The sequence below is a fragment of the Ostrea edulis genome, chromosome 1 (genome assembly GCF_947568905.1).
Source record: "Ostrea edulis chromosome 1, xbOstEdul1.1, whole genome shotgun sequence".
Lineage (NCBI taxonomy): Eukaryota > Metazoa > Mollusca > Bivalvia > Ostreida > Ostreidae > Ostrea > Ostrea edulis.
This window is the reverse complement of record NC_079164.1, coordinates 37,603,441-37,624,966: the sequence shown is the minus strand read 5'-3', so window position 1 is coordinate 37,624,966 and position 21,526 is coordinate 37,603,441. Positions and strand designations below refer to the sequence as shown.

Below are 21,526 nucleotides of genomic sequence, written 5' to 3'. Positions count from 1 at the left end.
TGTGTACATAATACATTAAATGAATTACGAAATGAATATCTAATTGCAATAGCACTTTATAAAGCTCCTTTACATAATGATTACCAAAATTAATTTCGATTATTACCACGTTTGGGAGCTATTATATTTGACTAAATCGCAACCTCTCTTTTGCATATTCCTGTTTCTCTTTTGAGCAATGAATTTCTACAATTATATATATTTACATATGAATTTAAATATTGAATTGAAAATATTATATGTAGCCGGTAAAAATACCCCTTTACTGATCAAAATTTAACGGTGATCACTTTTCAACAACCGTTTTTGAATATAAAAAAAAACGTTAAATTTTAATCGGGGTCAACTTTTAACATTAAGAAATGAACCCTGGGGTCGTTTTTCAACGGGCCACTATTCAATGTTACACCAGTGGGAAGGGTGTTATTTCATACCCTCACGTATTAAATCATCAAAAATGAAGTTTATTTCTTATATTTACATTATTCCTTCATTCCTGTAAGAATTCAAGGGCGTTAAAGTTATCTGAATTTCATACGACTACAACGCGTTCATGAGGAAATGTATACCATTACAAATTATAAAGATATCAAAGCCAAAAATACTGGAAATGTAAATAAGTAATGTGTGCATTTTGACATTAAGCACCAAGCATTACATATTTCTTGTCTATATATGAATCTCACTCGGTGAATACTGACATACATGATATAATATTATAGGTCATGCCATATGGAAAAACTGATAAGAAAGCACATAATTCAGTTGTCTAACATTACACAATGTTTAAACTGTGGATAGTTTTCATTTTGAATTTGTATTGTTATCCCATATACGCTAATACCTGTGCTGAGGATCATCATGAACTTCGAAAAATCACTGACATGCTCCATTCTCTTACAGAAAAGGTAAACAGCCAGGAACGTGAAAATCAAGACCTGAGGACTCGACTGGCCAAATCTGAGGACGAAATACTGGATATGAAAAGAAAGTTGGACACACTGGAAAATCTTAATTCTAAACCCGAAAGCGTTAACTGGCCCAAAGAAGAAATCCTATCCCAAGAAGCATCACCTTTTCAGGATAACAACACGACCAATGTTAAGGCGAGAGAAGTCCATCAGGCAAAACAAGTGCATGAATCGGCTTCTCTAAGAGGTAATATTGATACTATAAGAGGTAATATTGATACTATAAGAGGTAATATTGATATTGTAAGAGGTAATATTGATACTATAAGAGGTAATATTGATATTGTAAGAGGTAATATTGATACTCTAAGAGGTAATATTGATATTGTAAGAGGTAATATTGATACTATAAGAGGTAACATTGATACTATTGTAATTCAAAGTCAGAACTTGAAGGTGAAGAAAGTTTTCAGTAATGTCTTCTAATCTTTTTCTACTTAGTTTCATCTGGTGTTGTGGCGTTCTACGCTTACATGAGCCATAACGAGCCAAATCCTGGTCCCCATCACACAATTATTTTTGACGTACCAGTTACCAACCTGGGTAACGGCTATAATCACTTTAGTGGCACTTTCAGCGTTCCCTCCTCAGGGGTATATGTCTTCTCTTGGACAATTACTTGTTCCCCTCGTGGATACGTTTACACCCAGCTTGTCGCCAATGATGGTGTTCTAGGGACTATGTTAACCAACAGTCAAACTACTGATGATTGGATCCAAACGACTAGTCTCGTGGTGAAGGAGCTCAATCAAAATGCCGTGATCTACGTCCGTACAAACCCCGCGTATAGTGTTGTTGGAGATATCAAGTCATCCTTTACACATTATCGAACTTCATTTAGTGGATGGAAACTTCAATAATGTCAACGAAATCTTAAAATGCCAACAGATTCACTGACGTATATAACGATGGCAGTAAATGTTTAAATTGGATTACATTCTTAGAAACACAATAAAATGTATCGATATTTCTTACTTTGACTGTCAAGATTGTATCTGTTGATTTCATGTCCGAGTTGGTGGACTTGCATTTCACAGTGTTTCATCATATTATGACACATTAGTCTTAATAAAAGATAAACACACCGTTATAACATGGCAACGTTGTAGGCTGCAAGTTTTGTTTGATGATACCCCAGATATAGATAGAAAATGCATTGCAGAGTTCATGTTTACATATACATGAAAGGTGAAGATAACGAACAGTGATCAATCTCATAACTCCTATAAGCAATACAAAGTACAGTAAAACTCGAATATAGCGAACACGGATATAGCGAAATTATGGATATAGCGAAGTGAAAACGATTTCACCGGCAAATTCTTTATATATTCTATATAAAAATCTGCGTTTATAACGAACACGGATATAGCGAATTTACGGATATAACGAAGTAAATTCCTATTCCCCTTGAATTAAAAATGAACGTAAAAATCATCTTTTATAACGAATATCTTTTTTTCATTTCAAACTTGCGATTTTTAAAAATGGGTTTCCATTGCCATAAAGGATCCACAGTTATTACGAAATTTCTGTTTGTATTTTTTCAAAAAAGGTTGCTAACGCAAAACAATACTTACACATACGTGTAGCAAATATATTGTCGGTATTGTTTACTATTCTCGTTAAGCAAATTTGAAATTTGATTGCATTTATTTTATCGTACACTCCTTTATTTGTTTAAAGGAACAAGTAAATGACAACTGCAATAGACTGTACATGTATGTATTGCGCATACTTTTGTTAACATTTTCTCTCGACATGTTCTTGCGTGACTTAATAATCAATCAAGATAAATTATTATATATAAATAATGTGTATATTTGTGTATAAAAATATTTCTTCTCGAAATTATATAGGCTTAAGTTCTCTTAGAGACAATACAAACGCAAGAATATCAATTGCCGCTTTTTTGTACAACTGATATACATGTAGAACAAATCAGTTTTATAACGAATTCATTATATTTGAATTATGAATTCGCTATAAACGTATAGCGAATTACGCTTATAACGAATTTTTATAGAATGTCCGTAGAAATTCGCTATATCAGAGTTTTACTGTAGATAGTTGGGTAAACACGGACCCCTGGATACACCAGAGGTCGGATAAGGTGCCTAGGAGGAGGAAGCATCCCCTGTGAGCCCTATATCCCGATCAGGTAAACGGAGTTATCCGTAGTCAAAATCAGTGTGCAAAGAACGGCCTAACAATCGGTATGAAACATGTCAGACAGTAGTTGACCCAATGATAGGTTGTATTGACGAACTAGATCGTTATAACGACCATAGAATTTGCGAAATGTTGACTTCAATCGAGGCTGTTGAAACCCCTGTACCATCAACTTGTTTGTCAGTAGCTTGCCTCGATTTAAAAACTGACTATACGCAGAACAAGCTCTTGCGTATCGAATCAGTTGAGAGATATAAACATCATATGCAGGTGATAATGGAATATTGCTACATAAATATGGGAAGTTGACGATGGAGAAGCTGAAATCATCCCGTTTGTCATTCAGTTGAGTTGTCAGTTTGCCGTTAATGTCTACTTTCAATAAAATATCTAAGTATGAAGCAGAAGTGGACAACTCTGCGGTGTCTTTCATTTCGAGTTCGCAGGGATAAATCTAATCGACAAATGAATGAAAGTTATCATGGTTAATAGACAAAACGTCTGTGACATATCTAAATGTCGAATTGAAGGTCACTGTAAGAGATTTCTTCTCACATATAAGTTTTTGAATAAATTCTGCTTCATATGAATATAGAAACAGGTCAGCTAACAAAGGAGCACAATTCGTGCACATGGGAATTCCAACAGACTGTTGGAAGACCTGATCATCAAAGACCACGAAGATATTGTCAATGAGGAACTCTAGCATATATTTTTTCAACTTCAGAACACTTGTGCGTGGAATCAGAGTGGTGTTTAACAAAGTAATTTTTTGGATGACTGATCACTAGGTAGGAATATTTCTGTTTTCCATTTTTGTTGAAGAAGCAACTGTCTTTGATGTCAAAAAGTCTAGTTTTTAATTTGTCGTGAGGAATGGTGGTGTATAGTGTTGAAAAGTCATAGGTTTCGATGTTATTGATTTGGGAAAAGTTTTGCGATTTCAAGTTTATTAAAAGTTCTTCAGAATTATTTAGAATCCACATTCGATTAACACCACTTCTGTCATATGTAGTCGCACAGTAAGTTTGAAGTTTCTCCTTCACAGTTGTTAATATTTTCATGAGGAGCAAAGATAGGGGCTTGGTAGAGCACTTACTGAATCCGGCAATGTATCTATGTTTAGGTACGGTATAGATATAGGTACGGTAACTCATATTCATTCGACCTATTGACTGGGATATTAAATGTGTCTAAAAGTGAAACATGGTTTCGAAGAATTTCCGGGTTTGAAAGGGCAGTTGGAGTCTAAGTACGATAACTAAAAGTAGAATGAATGTAATTGAAAAAAATATTATTGTATACTAGTATGATTTGAGAAAAAATTAATGTCCTGATTAATTTGAAATATTCATTCAGGAGACAGCTCCTCTGAAGGTACAATACATATTCATGGAAAATAGTACATGTAACTGCTTATTTTATCTTCATACAAAAATTTCATCATAGAGGGACAATTAATGGTGTATTATCTGCAATTTAGTCCAAACAAAGTAATTCAATGAAAATTGCTCTATTCTTCATATATGTATTTCAGTAAGAACACCGGTACTTAATCAAATAAAACACTTTTAAATCTCGAAACAGCTACATGCATGAATATGTGGTTTTGGTGATTAAATAATCATTGTCTTGCAAGACCATTTTTTCTTATATATTTCATTTCACTAAAAGCGGTTATCTAATGTAGTTTTATTAGGTTTCTCTTGTTGAAAAAAATAAATGTTTTATTAGTCAATAATATATATTCCTATTCCCATTGAGGGATTTTGAGGGGGAAATGGTTGACATGATTTTTACAGCTAATGCCCCTTTAAGATCAATAGATTCACCTTCATGTTAGAAACACATATCTCATACCTTAAATGTCTACAGTAATTATGTTCAAACAAAGTTTAGGAACATATTAGTTTTACTCAGTTTCTTCTTCTTATTCCATCTTTCTTTTTTGTCCACGGTGTTCTCAGAAACTACTCAAGGGATTAATATAAAACATTTTTAGGATGATAGTATAGCAAATGTAGATGTGCGGAACGAATGTCATTTTGTCTGAAAATGCATTCATGTGCATGCACGTGCATTGGATTTTTTGTTTACAAACTTTGGAATGCGTCTAACTTTTTTTTATTTTTCAATAAAATCGTTTGATATTTATATCGTATTTATAACTGGAGACCTTTAACTGTTTAGCATGGTCAAAATTACAATTTTGCATGCGCATACTTGTGTACTTCAATTTGATTGGATAATACAAAAAACGTCTATAACTTTCAAGTTAAAGGAAATCTAATGATATTTACAGGATAGGTAGACATGTCAGATATCTACAGGCCGATGTAAACTAAAATAAAAATTCCAAACGCGCATGCGCACGCACGTGCATTGTCTTTTGAATGTTCAATTCTTTGAATGAACATAATTTTTTTGTTTTTCAACAGAATCTTTTGAAATGTAGGTTATACATGTATCTTGATATTCTTAACTCAAATCTATTGTCAAAATTACTTTCCAGCACGTGCATGCACATGTGCTAAATTCTGATTGGACGATTTTCAAATCACCATAACTTTTTTATAAATGATGGAAACAATATGAAATTTATATAATACTGTAAATATATCTATCAAATGTCTATTGAATGACATTAACATTGATGATCAGTCATACTCGCGTACGCGTGTATGCACGTGCATATCTTTTCTTTCATTTTTCGGGTACTAAAATGGTCATAACTTTTGAATTCAAATGAATTCAAATTTATCCTGTAGATTTATGATATAAATGCCTATTGATTGGTCTCAACAAACATTCCATTATCTAAATCGCATGTGCATGAATGCGCGTACATTGTAATTTTTGACATCTAAATTCAAGTATTGGTCTATAACATTTCTAAATTGCTAAAATGAATATTTTTAAAATTTAGGTTACAGATATGTTTTGGGCCTCTTCAGTTATTGATGGTGTCAAAATCACTTCCCCGCACTCGCATGCACGTGCGCTAAATTCTGATTGGACGATTTTGAAATCACCATAACTTTCTTATAGATGAAGCAATCGATATCAAATTCATACAGTAAGTATATCGTTCAAATGTCTATTGAATAGCATAAACAAAAATGCTGTGTCGTACTCACACGGGCGTGTATGTTCGTGCATTGATTTTAGTCCTCGTAGTTTTGAGTTACTGTTAATTTCTCGTTTTTCATTGAACTGTTGTGAAACTTCTCTTGTAGTCTTATATTTAAACTTGTAATGTACCTATATGGTCAAATTACTCACCAACACGTGCATGCACGTACGTGCACAAAATTCTCAATCTATGTCTAAAACTGATTTGCATTAGCATGAAATGGACTGAACGTTATTAAATAGTTATATATTTAGATGCTTCACAGATTGATATGGTCAAAATCACTTGTACTGAAACAAATGGAATATGCACTAGCTTTGATGTTATTGCTAACCCAGTAACTCCCATATTCCAGAGGGTTCCCGTTAAAACCGCACATGCGCAGTACTTTGATCTACTGCTTGGTTCTACATGAAACCCGGAAGTTGTCTCGTCCAAAATCCTTTGCAATATCCCACTTAAGCTTTCAGTTTCCACTTTTCACAATTGTTAAAGGACAAGGTACGTTTGGGGCCAAATTTGGCCCCGCGTCCAAATTAAATGATATTCCTCAAAATTCTTTCATATGGTGTATACTTCCATAAAATGGCAATGATGTCTTCGTAAAAAGCTTTACTTACGTATAATACATATGTAAATACAGTATAGTTTACGATAACGTTGTGCCATTTTGACGTTACCTTATGCGACGCCATGAACAAGAAAGCTATGTCATGAACTCAATATGAAAATAATCCAATTTATGTTGCCATATGCTCAAAGTTTTCTTAAACAAATGTGCATTATGATTTTTATTTGAAAAGTTTAATTGATTTTTTCCGAAAGTTTTAATCAATTGTAGATGATTCGATGCGGCGGATGCTGTGATTTCAAGCACGATTAGTGTAATTGTATCTAAGAATTGTAGAGCAACCCATATATATTCATTCAATTCAATTTTAACATTGTATTTACATTTGCATTGTTTTAATCTAAATTAAATGAATATCATATATATACGTGCATGTAGCCCGTGGTTACCTTAATTGTATTCTTGTACACTTTGTTCTTTTTTTTTTTCGAGCGCACTAAATGTTGTCAGCGAAGGAACACGCACTAACCAATTCTACATTGGATTGTACATGTAGTAAAAAGAACATGAAATTCATTCAGAATATATGTGAAAATAAATATTATAAAACGAACTTGAAAAGTTTTTTTAAAATTCAACACACGACAAGGGGACCGAATGTGAACCTTATAGGATGTGATAAGATTTACAAACAATGTGATAAGTTCTACACAAGAGTTGACACTGACACCATGAAAAACCTAACAAAAAATAATCTTGTCGGTATTATATTCAATGTTTTAGCATATACCCTTGCATCTATTTACACTCTTTATTTGAAAAAAAAAAAATGTACAGGCTCCTGACAATTATCTTTATATAAAAAATCTTTCAATGCATTAGTATTTACGCAAAGGAAAAAAGTTTGAATCATATTCATTGTCTCAAACCACGTCCGAAGTCCGCATGGGAGAGGATCGTACATTTTTGACCCCCCCCCCTCCCTTCTACCTTTTGATACATGCCGATTTAGTCGGAGATATGAAAACAACCTTGGTTTCCCTGTTTAATAAATCATTCAACAATTCCTTTTCGGCCAGTTTCTAATGATGAATGAAGCAGAGACTGTCTATTAACAGTACCAAAGTCAATCAATATGACAGTGCATCAGCATATATAATGCCGTCAGTCAAAGATATTTATATTTTCCAGCAATTGTCAAAATAATGAAAGGTGTAAGATCTAATCAGTTTTTGACACTAATTTTTTTCACTTTACATGCCAATTTTGATTTAACCCCCCCCCCCCCCCCCCTTTATGGTAGTACTGAATGCTTGCGAAAATTTAAACATTGATTGCAAATGCAGTCAGAGTCGTTCGTTTCTACTAAAAATGTTTTCTTAAGAAATGTTTTTTATCTATTTTTTTTTTTTTTTACATGTAATGATCGGGGTTCATCGGGCTTTGTCCTCTTGGAACACACAATACAAGCGTATACTCTATCTTTTAGCTTACAAATGAGTAATAATTTAGATATCTAGAGATTACATCGTTCATCTATCAACTACCAACATTTTCACTCTGATAGCAGGGTAGATGCGAATATTTCATTACCATATATCATGAAGCAACCTTTCCTAAATGAGTTCGACAACTTTGTAATATAAACGACAGATCGATGAAGTTGGAAGTGTTTTGATAGGAAACATGCATGTCATAAAACTACAGGTACTGCAGCATGTAAATAATGAACAATATATTGTAATGAATTGATTTTCAAGTGTATATATTTAAAGCCTGTATGTTTGACTTGATACTAATTCAATTTTGACGGGGAAAATATAACCGAATTTGCATTCGAACTCTCGCACTATTATGCTCTGATATAAAGGTACCGATTAAGCTATCGCACTTTCATTTTCGATATTATTAAACTTTTTATTTTATAAACAAAGATTGCATTCGGTTGCAGACGTGCATTTTTTTTAAAAGCCAGGCCAAAGCCATAATAAAATTCTTACTTAATAACATACATATGGGTTTTTTATTCAGATGGACAATCATTAGATGTGTCAGACATATTCCTTAATACAATATTAGAATAGCATTTGAAATTACACATGCAATATAGCCAATAAGTTATAATTAGCCTACATGTACGTTAGAATATTATGACTGGCAAGGCAAACTTAGACATGTATTTAGATACGCATTGTAGCCGCCACAGTATATGCACACCAATTTAGAGGGATAATTCATATCATAAACTATCTATGATAAAAAAGATTATGTGATTGAACTTTGCCATGTGTTACATTAATTGCGTTGATATCATTGCTTATCTATATCAAACATAAAAAGAGTAAAATTGGAATCGGAAATATCTGTGTCGAATATTCCAATTCTCTGATTACACACTATCTTCTTCAATGCAAACTACGTAAAGTCTTATAAAATTTAATATGCTGTACATATGCATATCATTTTCATTAAACTTGTATATATTAACACCATCAACGTTGAAATTTGTATTACAGATGAACGCGGGAAATGGTTAAACGTTAAATTTAATAGTCTGCTCATTTACCAACCAAGTCGAAATTTTGCTCATTACTGACTTTCAACATGATTAATTTGTACACAAAACATCTTTGTGGTTGTTGCATGTGCTCTATCTTAAAAATGGTTTCAAAGGCATAAAAAAACGTCTAATTTCGGCGATTTCGGTAAATCATGTCAATCGGAGATAAGGAAAATGACGTCACAGAACATATCACGTCACTAATTCCCACAGGTATCATCAGGGCCAATGACCTAGTGCATAATCATAATGATTAAACCAAGTGAAACCACATTTTAAATTTATCCTAATTTTGTGGCGAAATTTGGGCCTTAATGTACCTTGTTCTTTGTGCCTCGTCAGATAGAAATTGACCTTATGGCAAATTATGATTCTTAGCTCAAAAGCACTAGCCAAGTGGATTGTACTCGTATTTTGTTCAAAGCAGGCAAAACAGAACAAGTCTGAGAATAGAAAATGTTATTTATTTAGTAAATGACGAAAAGTATATACAGTACAGGGGGTCATTAAAACCAAGTAAAAATTAAGATCATATGCTGCAAATGACTAGATGACCCCCTGTTACATACATCTATAAAATTAACATTGAGAAAGAGATCATATATACACAAAATAAAAACATCCGATAGGGGGTCTAACAAGATGACCCCCTATTGCATACACATATGTAAAAAGACTAGCATAAAAATATTGCCTGTGCACAAAAAGGGGTGGGTAGCAACAACAAATCAAGGCCATGAATCCAAGGCAAAATGAATTCGATTAACCCCACCCAAAGACCACTTGGCAAGTAGATAGATAAAACCACACATAAGAAGGGGCAATGAAACAAGGCATATATATGCATTATTATAATGAGAAAGGATTTGACAAGTACCAAACAAACAAACAAAAAAACCCAAAAACTGTACACACATAAGGTATTGATATCATGTAATCTGCGTGCACTTGACGTGGCAATAATTTAAGAAGTGCCAGCAAGGTCAACCCTGTAGACAATAGAAATTGCAGACACACAGTTCTGGTTATGCAAATATCAACAGCAGACAACTTCTGAACTGTTATGAAAACAAATTGAAGTGCGGAAACCAGAACAATAATGTATGCAAAACATGACAATGGTTTTTGAACAGAAATGACAGCAGACAACTTCTGACCTGTCATTACATATTTGCCTAATAAAAAGAAGCAGAAAATTGAAACACACCTGCAAATTGACGCGTGAAAATTGCAGCATCAACAATCGAGATAACATGAACAGCAGCCATATGCTGACCTGTCATGAAAATCCTTAAAACCTAAAAGAGTTTATACGGATATAACGACGGAATGCATCAGAATTTCATCTTCCTAACTTTTGAATGAGATTGTCTGAGAAACCCAGGGAGGCTACATAGGTAGCAGCACCAATGCGAAAACTATGGCCCTTAAAATTGTTAAGATCAAGCCCAAAATTGCAGCTATTAAATGAGCTGAGACTTTTGAATATGAAATTGGCAGAGAATCAAATGTCTGAAATAAAGGACCACTTGTATGTTTAGAGTAACTCAAATATTCGAACAGGGCATTGACTGGACAATATGGGGAGTTAAGAATAGCCCGAAGTGAGATAACCAAAGGGGAATGGTGTTTGTTGGTTTTGTATTCCTGCATAATTATTTGAACTGCTGACAACTGCGAGTCATTATATTCAAAAGTGACATCTGGGCGCTGGAGAACCCGATAAGGCTTTTGCAAGGATTTTACTGCAATTTCTCCTAATCTCAAGAATGCATGAAAAGCTAATAAAAAGAGGGCACGGAGAAGAATTCGAAGGGAATATTGAGGTACAGTATGAACAAGTGCATTAAGTAATTGCCGTAATATGTTAGGTGTAATAGGTAGACGTGTGTCTCTTGTAGGAGCTGAAGCTTGACCCCCTCTTAGAATCTTCTTTGTAATAAAATCTTGAGTTGGGTCATGCAGATCCAGAACTTTGTGAACATAACTAATCGCTGATATATGAGAAGCTATGCTGCTAGGTGAATAATTATTCAGAAACAAATGACCAATGAAATTGCACACATCTACCACTGAAACAGGCAGGGAGAGGGTGGGTTTCCATGTTCTGAGCATATCCCGTGCATGCCTATAGGCTTGAACTGAAGATTGAGATAATGCTGAAGATAGCAAATGCCTGGAAATTTATATACGATGGAAATTTATCAAATTTCGAAAACGTAATAAAAATATCTGAAATAGTTCAAATAGTAATTGATAGATATTGATGATTTAATTTCAGTGATCGTACGTACCATTCACCTTCTGAAGGGGTCCGGCACAGTGATCGTACGTCTTCGTCCTTTATGACGTTATGAAACGTTATGTGATATGTTTCACAGATATTCTGTAAATCATCGCACATTAATAATGCTCAGGGCATTTGAAGAAAAAAAAATGAAAAACATTTTCAGTAGTTGATCACACATTATCTAGTCGTTATGATCTGCATTTAGATTGCTTGCATTGTTTCTAGGTTGACAATGCAAAATGTTTCCCTTGCCTTTATACCATAAAGTTTATTATATTGTAGGAATACAATCTTTTAAAGCAATTTTAAATGATGACAGTGAAGAAAGATTTCTAATATTTATAGGTAGATTATTCCACAATTTATCTCAGAACAGTGTATCAATGAACAAAAAATAAATTGAGTTGCGTCAAGCGAAAAGGGACCTTCGGGACAATATTTTCAAAACTGGGTTTTTATTATTTTCTGAAAGCACACATCTTCCTGATTATTTTGATACCAAAGTTTACCTTGAACGTTACACCTAACCCATAGTAATACTGATTTGAAATATATGCATTGATCCTGAGATAACGTCATAAATCATTTGATAACGTTATATAACATCAATATCGTTGGAACATCATTGTAAAGAAAACAAAGACTTAAATATTCAATGCAAATGAATTTTATCAAATGTAATCAAAGACTATACCACTGGTGACCATTTTAATGTCTATGTAAACAATGCTAAGTTGATTTCTGAAATAGTGATCAATTATGGACAAGAAAAATGAGTATTGTAAATCATCAACAACAGAATTTCACCATCATCACTCTTCAACATTTGGACAAGTGGTATCCTTGTTTGGGTCACGGACCATGTGGAACAGGTAGCGTCGCTCCAAAGGCAATCCATGGGGAGAAATATCAGGCATTAAGTTTCTGTTGTCAAATCTTCTGGTCTGATGGTGGGCTTCAGCAGAATGAATTCTCTCTCTGTATCTTCTGCACCACTCTTAACAAACAGCTTCACTGTGTATAGATTGAGACGGACATCATTCAGAAGCAGAATTCAAGGTAATGGTAAATGTCTTCCAGTGATACCACTTTCGTGAAATCTCACCTGGATTTCTCAAAGAAAATTTTCATATGTCGAAACGAGATTTTACTCAAATTTCGACTGCTCAAATAAAAGAAAACTCAAACTTAAGTTTTAAAGAAATACAAGAATATTCATCTGCATCATTAGTGTATAAGTATGATGAAGATGTTGGACTTTCCACAACATATATGACCCGAAAAAGACTTCACACTGTAATAATAGCCTTTATTTATCCAGGATGACACAAATTAGCATATAGCTAGTTTCCATTGTGGTCCTGCAAAAAAACTGAGAGAAAAAACTGTGTACTGCTGCCAAAACTCTGTTGGCTTCCACTTTCCCTACCTACCCTAAACATTTTTGCCGACCCTAACACATTTTTTCCCATTCTCACAGATTTTGCAAATGTCATCACTACAACAAGAGGTTATTTATTGACTTATTTATCAAGTTATTTATTATACACTAATACTAGACAAATTCCAAAACACAGAAACAGTCTTTGTTTACAGTAAAGTGAAGAAATGTATTGATTCATCATATAAATTTTACTTGATTACTAACTAATCACTTTATTTTATGCATAGCAGAATACTAAATCATTAGAAAATTATTCAACCTATAAATTTTTTGAGATGAAAGTGGAAACCAACAATATATATATCTATATCTATATCTATATATATAAGCATAAACTTAGAAAAAAAGTTAGAAAAAGAAGAATAGATAAAGGATTTAACTGTGGTCAAATCTTTTGATTGATAAACTTTATATTCAATAGTTCTATAAATCTATCCATTGATTATGCATGTTTTCCCGTTCTTACTCTTGCTCTACATCTTTCATCACCAACGCAATGTTCAGTGCCGACAGCGCGTCGGTGCACATAATATCGTCTGTTTGTAAACAAGACTAGGCCTATTGCAAGTACTTTTAGTTTCCTTTCCATCGTCACCGACTGTGGTTTGTACATTGTTTACATCAGATTTATTATTTGCATCATGTCACTTAATATAGGCCTATACACACAAGCTGCTTACTGTAGACTCCTTGTTACGTAAGAATCATTTAGCCAGAAAACGGATAATTTTTGGGGACACATGTGAAACACAATTTAAATGACTAAACATTTTAGGTGTTATTAAGCTAAATATAATACATTACCTGCATATCCATGGCATGACAGTGTTTGCTGATATTTTCTCTGCTAAACATTCTTTCTTTTTTTTCGCGTTCAGATTTTTCTTCGGCAACTGTCGGCTGTAACAACATTACATTTAGGATCGATTGTGACGTTATTCTAAGCATGTCACAAAGATCCCTTTTCGGTTATATCTTTATCATGGCGTTTATGGGCACGGCTGTATTTACAACACAAAAGAAACGGGCCGCCAGCACCCAACAAACAACAAAAGCATCATCAAAAACAAATTCAACATCAGCTCTCTTGCAAAGTCAACATTCAAAGTTCAAAAATATCAACATTTACAGTTCAAAGTTCACATCATATCAGAGAGTGCTTGACCCTGGGAGGTGCAGAGGTCAAACATCTCATGACCTTGACCATGGGAGGTAGAGAGGTCAAGGACTTGTAGATTTTCACATTTCATCATAAGTTCTGACAGTGCCGCTCGTAAGCGACACAAGTTTCCTACCTTGAATGACAGTACTGGCAATCATGGCAGGAAACTCCGCCACACTGGGGGTGGGGGATGAGCGGCACTTTGCCATAATTAAGCCGTACCCATAAGGACTACTGCGGAAAGTATACAACATTGTGGCATAGTATAGCTTTTAGGCCCCCTTGTAGTGTGTTTAATAGAATGGAATTCCCTAGTTTGGATAGATGAACCCCATCACTGTGTAAAAATGTGGGTTGTGGTTTGATATCTGGATATGAAATGACAGCCCCCCCGCCCTTTCCGACTTGATTAAAGCGCTTGCAAAGGAATTAAGGCGCCGGCGTGCTTCCTCCATTTTGGCCCTATTGTGGGAATATTTCCATTCAATGCGCGGTAGAACGCAAGACCATATAATCCTAGCATTGGGAAAATTTGTTTTTATAAATTTTGCAACTTTCTTAGTCTGTAACCTCAATCTTATGGATGTATGGCCTAAATCGTTCCCACCGCAATGTAGTAGAATGAGGCTTGTCTGCGGACCAAATCTACTCAAGTATTTTAATTTATTGATGACCTGCATAAGAGCTAGACCGTTGTAACCCTGCCACCATAAAGATATATTTACCCTACCGAGATTCAAACCGCAACCAACAGGCCAAGTAGAGCTTCTGTTTGTGCCCACTTTAATATTGAGGAGCCCACCAACCAAACGATTTGACTCTCTACAAAATAAACGAACTTGAAAATTACAACTTTGGTATGCGGATGTATGATTTATAACAGCTAGATCGCCATCTACTAGATTTCTGAGTGACGTCGGATGAAAACCCCTTGATTGCTAGTTCAGTACTCGCCCCAATCCTAAAAGAATGAGTTTTATACTTGCCTGGCAATTGAAGTACTTTAATTGCTTTTGACAAAATAGCAGTAAATTGGTATGCAAGGTAGAAATAACGAACAGTGATCAATCTCATAACTCCTACAAGCAATATAAAATATCTGGTCAATGGGAACGAATCGAAATGGCAGAAAAGGGGGCCCGAGTCATTAGGGTGAACATTCAGAAAAACATCAATATGATAAAATGGGCATGTTGAATCTCCTACCCTAGGAATGTTAAGTACTGAACCCTTGCCCACCTGGTCAGTCTTAGAATATGTAATGGTTAAACTTATTGAGCCATTTGCTCTGTCAAGTTTAACAGCACCTTTTTGTACAACTTTTGCTGTTGAACTGGGATCGCTAACTAATTCGTCTACCTGGAGCAGCCCTTGAAAAGCTAATGAGAATGCAGCGGAAAACAAAGCAGACTCATAAAAATTACTACAAATACATGGAAGCACCCGAAATATTCTAGCTAAATATGTTTTGTTATTGGAAGCCTGCTATCTGGAGTATGCCTTAAACTTTTCATACCTTGCAAAAGTTTAACAACCAAAAATTCAGAAGTAGGATAATAAATTCCTTGCAATTTGCTATGATATGACAAAGTTGCCATGTATGAGCGGGCTGTGGAAAAAGCTAAACCCCTGATAGATAAATTTAACATGAATTGAACTACTGAAGCTAAGTTGGGTGGCCAATTTGGACTGATCCGGTTTTCTGAACAAAACTTGTAATATGCATGGAGATTTGCATTGTGAACTCTGTGTGTGTTTTGTGATAATGAAGCGTCTAATAATTTGTTGAATTCAAACTGGAGTTGAGGTTTGTGAAGGAGGAGGGGATTATCAATGGAACTGGATCTGCCTCCGGCGCTGCATGACAAAAATTTTCCCACTGCTTGCGAGAAATAGAATAGGCAATGATGTTAAGTTTTGTGGGAATATATTCTGCACGGAATAAAATGTTATACTGCATGCATTTCAAAACAAGGGGTCGAACCAGGAACATAACCAATTTGGATTTTGAGGACTGCTTATTTAATATTGCTACAAGGGCTTGATTGTCTATATGAAGGATTATCGGCCTATAAATAGACTGCCAATACGACCGGTATTAGCTCTAAAAATGTCATATCACCTAATAGGTCTTCCCAAAAGGGGGACCCAACCAAGGTAGCACCATTCACCTTGAAAATAGGCCCCACAACCTAAGTTTAAAGCCCCTGAACTGTCTGTAAACAACTCTAACAAATCATCTGATGTCCATTCCTGGTCTAAGAAGTAAACTTGACCATTAAAGTTGTTTAAAATTTTTGACCATGTGCAAAGATCTCCATGCATGGATTTTGTAATACTAATATGGTGGTGAAGCTTTGTTACCCCTATTGTAGCATCATATAGCCGCCTCACAAATGCACGACCAGGGAGGATAGCTTGAGTGAAAAAGTTTAACTTTCCTAACAATGACTGTAGGTGTTTTCGAGTAGTCTTTTTCCTGGACATGAAATCCTCAATGATGATCCTAAGTTCAAGCAATTTGGGGCCTGGGATTTTAATCAACATTTGAACCGTGTCTATCTCTAAGCCCAGAAAAGTAAGCCAGGTTGTTGGACCTACTGATTTGTCATCTGCTAGGGGAACCCCAAGTTCACGGCACATATTTTGAAATGTTGACATAATACGTTTACACCCATGAGCCTTTTGAACAGCAAAAATAAAATCATCGAGATAATGATCAACCGAATCAAAGCCGCACTGATTAATTTACAACCAATTCAAAAAGGTGGCAAATTCCTCAAAAACTTTAAAAAAAATATAGAACACCCCATGGGCAGATATTTATCAATGTAATAGTTATTGTCAAATTTGCAGCCCAAAAGATCAAAATCCCCAGGATATATGGGTAAAAGTCTAAATGCTGATTTTATGTCACATTTAGCAATAAATGCTCCCTTACCAAAGCGAGCTATCATTTGGACGACTTCATCAAATGAAGTATATTGGACTGAAGTCTCATTGGGGTCTATGAATGCATTACCACTGCAGTGGTCAGGGAAGGATAAATGAGTTATCAGCCGCCATCCTGAATTATCCCCCTTTGGTACCACCCCTATTTGCGAAATACGAAGATTGGAAATAGGCAACTCTTTGTATGGACCACCAATCCTGCCCAACTCGATTTCCTTACAAAGTTTTTCTTTAACCTCCCGGTGGTGTTCATATGCTGATATAAAGTTGTCTGATTGTATATGTAACCTCGGCCCCAAATAATGTAACTGAAATCCCTGGGTAAATCCTAGATATAATTTGTTTGCCACTGCTCTATTTGCATATTGATCTAAGTATTTCTTTAAAACTGAAACTCTAATTGGCGTTTTGCCTAAACCCCAAATTTTGTTGGTTTTGAAATCGGTCTTGGGCGCGAAGAAATATTCGGCCCTCTATAAGTGAATGATTGATTTTGTTGCCCTCTGAAAGTGGGTGCTGAATTTGACGCCGAAAATTTCCCCGGGAAGCGAAAATTGTGGAGGGACTTGTTCCCATTTGCTTGCGGTTGATGAACCCCTGGACAGTGCATCATGGCATGCTGCCCATTACATCACAAGCACATATGATCATAAAAACAAGGAAATTTGGTACAAGATTCTTTGAAGTTGAAATCATAACATTTTCCTGCGGCTGCCGGGGCTTGTTTCAGACTCAGAGTATGAGTGTCCACAGGCGATGGGGTCATATCCATACGCCAAAGTTCCGAGTCGAGTTCCCCCAAGAGCTACCGGGGTTATTAGCCTTGCGAAGGCGGTACTGAATATCATACTCATACCACCACTTATAACCCCTACCAGCCCCCATTCTCACTGTTTGAATGTACTTAAGGAGGTCAATGGTTTTAGCAGGGTGTGCCTGCACGTAGATTGCTGCAAAACTCAACATGACATCCGTTCATTTTTCTATAGACTCTATACGTTTAGGTGTCGAGTCCCTAGTTACAATTTCCCCAAGGTTGTTCATGACGAGTTTTTTCTCCTCCTCCACCCCCACCCAACTTTTGGTGGCAAAAAATAGACTAAATTAATGTACTGACCCTCAATAATTTTCTGCCGAGTGGCTTGCACAACATGCATACCTATATTGTTAATGGAAGGTGTAGGTGCCGGCAAATCCATCGCCACTTAATAATTATGTAGTCCTATCGAGGATAACTTACCACTCTGAGGTACAGCTGCCATGGCTAAATTAGCCGGGCACGTAGATTACATCTGAAGCTCTCCTTCCTGACCCGAATCCGCCATAGTGAGTAGTGCGGGACCCTGACTCGGCATCTCTGTGGGGGGGGAGGGGTTGATACCGCCGCCTTTGAACTTGCCGACGACTTGGGCTTCGACCTCTGTCCTTTTTATTTTCCGAATTGGTGGCATACTCATCTGCAATGAAAATATGTAATGATTTAATTGCCTTAAAAGTATCAATTATTGTATTATGAATTTAGTCGATTAAGTTTGCCTACTTTAATTAAATTATTTAATCAAAATGGCTACCCACGCTAACACTCGTGACACAACGGGACTAATGTTTCAATTAAAAATCTATCAACATCGGGGTGGAATTTACATTTAAATTCTTCGTACTACGTTTAAAATTGCAATTAATCAATCAGCAAACATATGCATTAACTTTTGGATAGAAATTCAGCCAAATTTGCACCTAACTTTACAGAAAAAAACCTTTGATTTCATCACCGACCTGATATGATGCTGTAAGTTTGGAAAAGGAAGAGGCAGACAAAGCGCACCCGCTTATATATGGCACAAGGGGAAATAATCAGAAGGGACTTCGGTGCATTAGACAAACGGGGAATAACTGTACTGTCTTCGATAAAACCATCTAATTCATATGCGAATTAGATGTAAGTATTAATAGTGGACAGTAGAAAGCTATTAATATACACTGTGGTCCTAACTTGAGGAGATTAAATTATCATAATTCCTTAGAGTATATATGAAAGTTGTCAATAAAAAATTTAAGAAAAAAATATAGGATACGTATATTGCTTGTCTGAAATGCTTGAAGTGTTTATTAAAATTTGAACATCTTTATGACAAATTATGTATATGGAGGAAATGTGGGAACCTGTTAAAATAACAACAAAGGCAAGTTTGAGATAAACTGAGGAATCTGAATGATACATGTTTAACAAACACAGTATATTGAGGAGAGTCTTAAAATATTTCAAAGAATTTCTTGAAATTCCACATCCTACGTGTTGCAATGAATATGAGATTCAAAGCAGAACCTTGAAGCTTACTTAGAGAAAAATATTTAAATTTTATCAGAATTTCTGATAAATCTAAGATATATAGAAAATGTGACAAATTAAAACATGTACAAGATATTTTTGGAAATCATTACACGAGAAAATATTACAGGTTCATTTTAAGAAAATATAACATACACATGTTGATGAGTACTCATTGTCTTCTTTTTTTCTTTTGAAATTACATATCACAAACAATCACTATGTGCATGTTAGTAAATCTGTGTACATATATGCTAATCTCTTTTAGTATGTCAGTTTTGAAGTTATACATTATATTTGCGTATATGTATTATTATTCATGTTTTTACGTCGCACTGGACAAAAAATACCATTATAAACGCTTTTACAATTCTGAGTTTTAAATTTTGAAATTATAAACCTCCATTCATTTGTCTTTGATCAACTATCGATATGACAGAATACAATTGCATTCATAAAATCATTATCTAATTTTCAAGACGGAGATATATCATTTTTGTTACATAAGGAACATTTGATTTGGAGTTCCAAGTGACTTCCTGATAATCATGTTTTATTTACTGTATATGATGTAAAACTTATAAGGTACCAATTTTGATGCACCAGATGCGCATTTCGACAAATAATGTCTCTTCAGTGATACTCAAGCAGAAATTTTGGAAATTCGAAATAAAAATAAACTTGTAAGAGCTAAAAGGAAACCTAGAGTGCCAAAGACTGGAGCCAAATTCGTCCAAGGATCAGAGCTATGCATGAGGGAGATATAATCCTTAATTTTGAAATGAATTTCTAAATTTTATCCCAGCAATTAAATATACATCCATATTTGCAAGCTAGTAACGAAGTACTTAGCTACTGGGCTGTAGAGACCCTCGGGAACTAACAGTCCACCAGCAGAGGCCTCGACCCAATAAATATAACTAATGTACGCAATTATTTGAAAGTTGTTCTTAAATGCAAGGTGAAGATAACGAACAGTGATCAATCTCATAACTCCTACAAGCAATACAAAATAGATAGTTGGGCAAACACGGACCCCTGAACACACCACAGGTGGTATCAGGTGTCTAGGAGGAGTAAGCATCCCCTGTTGACCGGTCACACCCGCCGTGAACCCCATATCCAGATCAGGTAAACGGAGTTATCCGCAGTCAAATCAGTGTGCCAAGAACGGCTTAACAATCGGTATGAATTTGAATTAAATATATCGTTCATTCAATTCATGTACGCAACAATTCAAAGAAGTGTTAAAATTTTATTTTATCATGATTTCCCGTACTTCATCTAGTTGTCTATAAAATTTACCTTGTGCTAAACACACAGCAACATTCAAATGTTAAAGTGGAAGTAATATGAGAACTACCTGATCAGCGGAATATAACTCCAGCGGACGTAAACAGTGAATTGTGAAGTCACATTTAGCTTCGCTGTATTGTCTTTCAAACCAAACAATATTATAGACAACACCAATACGCCTCGTTTGTAATTTAAAGAAAACTGAAAATAAACAACTTTAACTGACAAATTCAAATTAGTTAAAAAGTAAGCGTTTATATCCTATTTTTGTAAAAGTAATTATACTCCGTTTACCTGATCAAGATATAGGCCTCACGGTGGGTGTGACCGGTCAACAGGGGATGCTTACTCCTCCTAGGCACCGATCCCACCTATGGTATATTCAGGGATCTGTGTTTGCTCAACTATCTATTTTGTATTGCTTATAGGAGTTATGAGATTGATCACTGTTCGTTATCTTCACATTTCACTATTCATTTTGAACAAATTGAGTATTTAAATTACAAAGTGCACACCAGAGTCTTATATTTTAGGCAATCAAAATTAAAACACGAATAACTGTTGAAGCAACTCATGAAGTAAAAAAAATGGTGACGACCATATGTAGCATGAAAATTTCAGTGAAGTTTTTTTTCTGTTGCTGATT

General features: G+C 35.1%; 1 protein-coding gene and 2 pseudogenes across 1 annotated transcript; 1 reads left to right on the top strand and 2 right to left on the bottom strand.

Annotated features, from left to right (window-relative positions):
* The first annotated feature begins 706 nt into the window (after positions 1–706).
* Positions 707–1,941, top strand: LOC125657547 (uncharacterized). The gene is made up of 2 exons (XM_048888192.2): positions 707–1,158; positions 1,413–1,941. The coding sequence occupies exons 1-2, from the start codon at positions 783–785 to the stop codon at positions 1,829–1,831; spliced, it is 795 nt and encodes a 264-aa protein (XP_048744149.1). The 5' UTR covers positions 707–782; the 3' UTR covers positions 1,832–1,941.
* Positions 1,942–14,378: 12,437 nt separating this feature from the next.
* Positions 14,379–17,260, bottom strand: LOC125659038 (uncharacterized; annotated as a pseudogene).
* Positions 17,261–17,667: 407 nt separating this feature from the next.
* LOC125659120 (uncharacterized) lies at positions 17,668–18,454 on the bottom strand (annotated as a pseudogene).
* Positions 18,455–21,526: the final 3,072 nt, after the last annotated feature.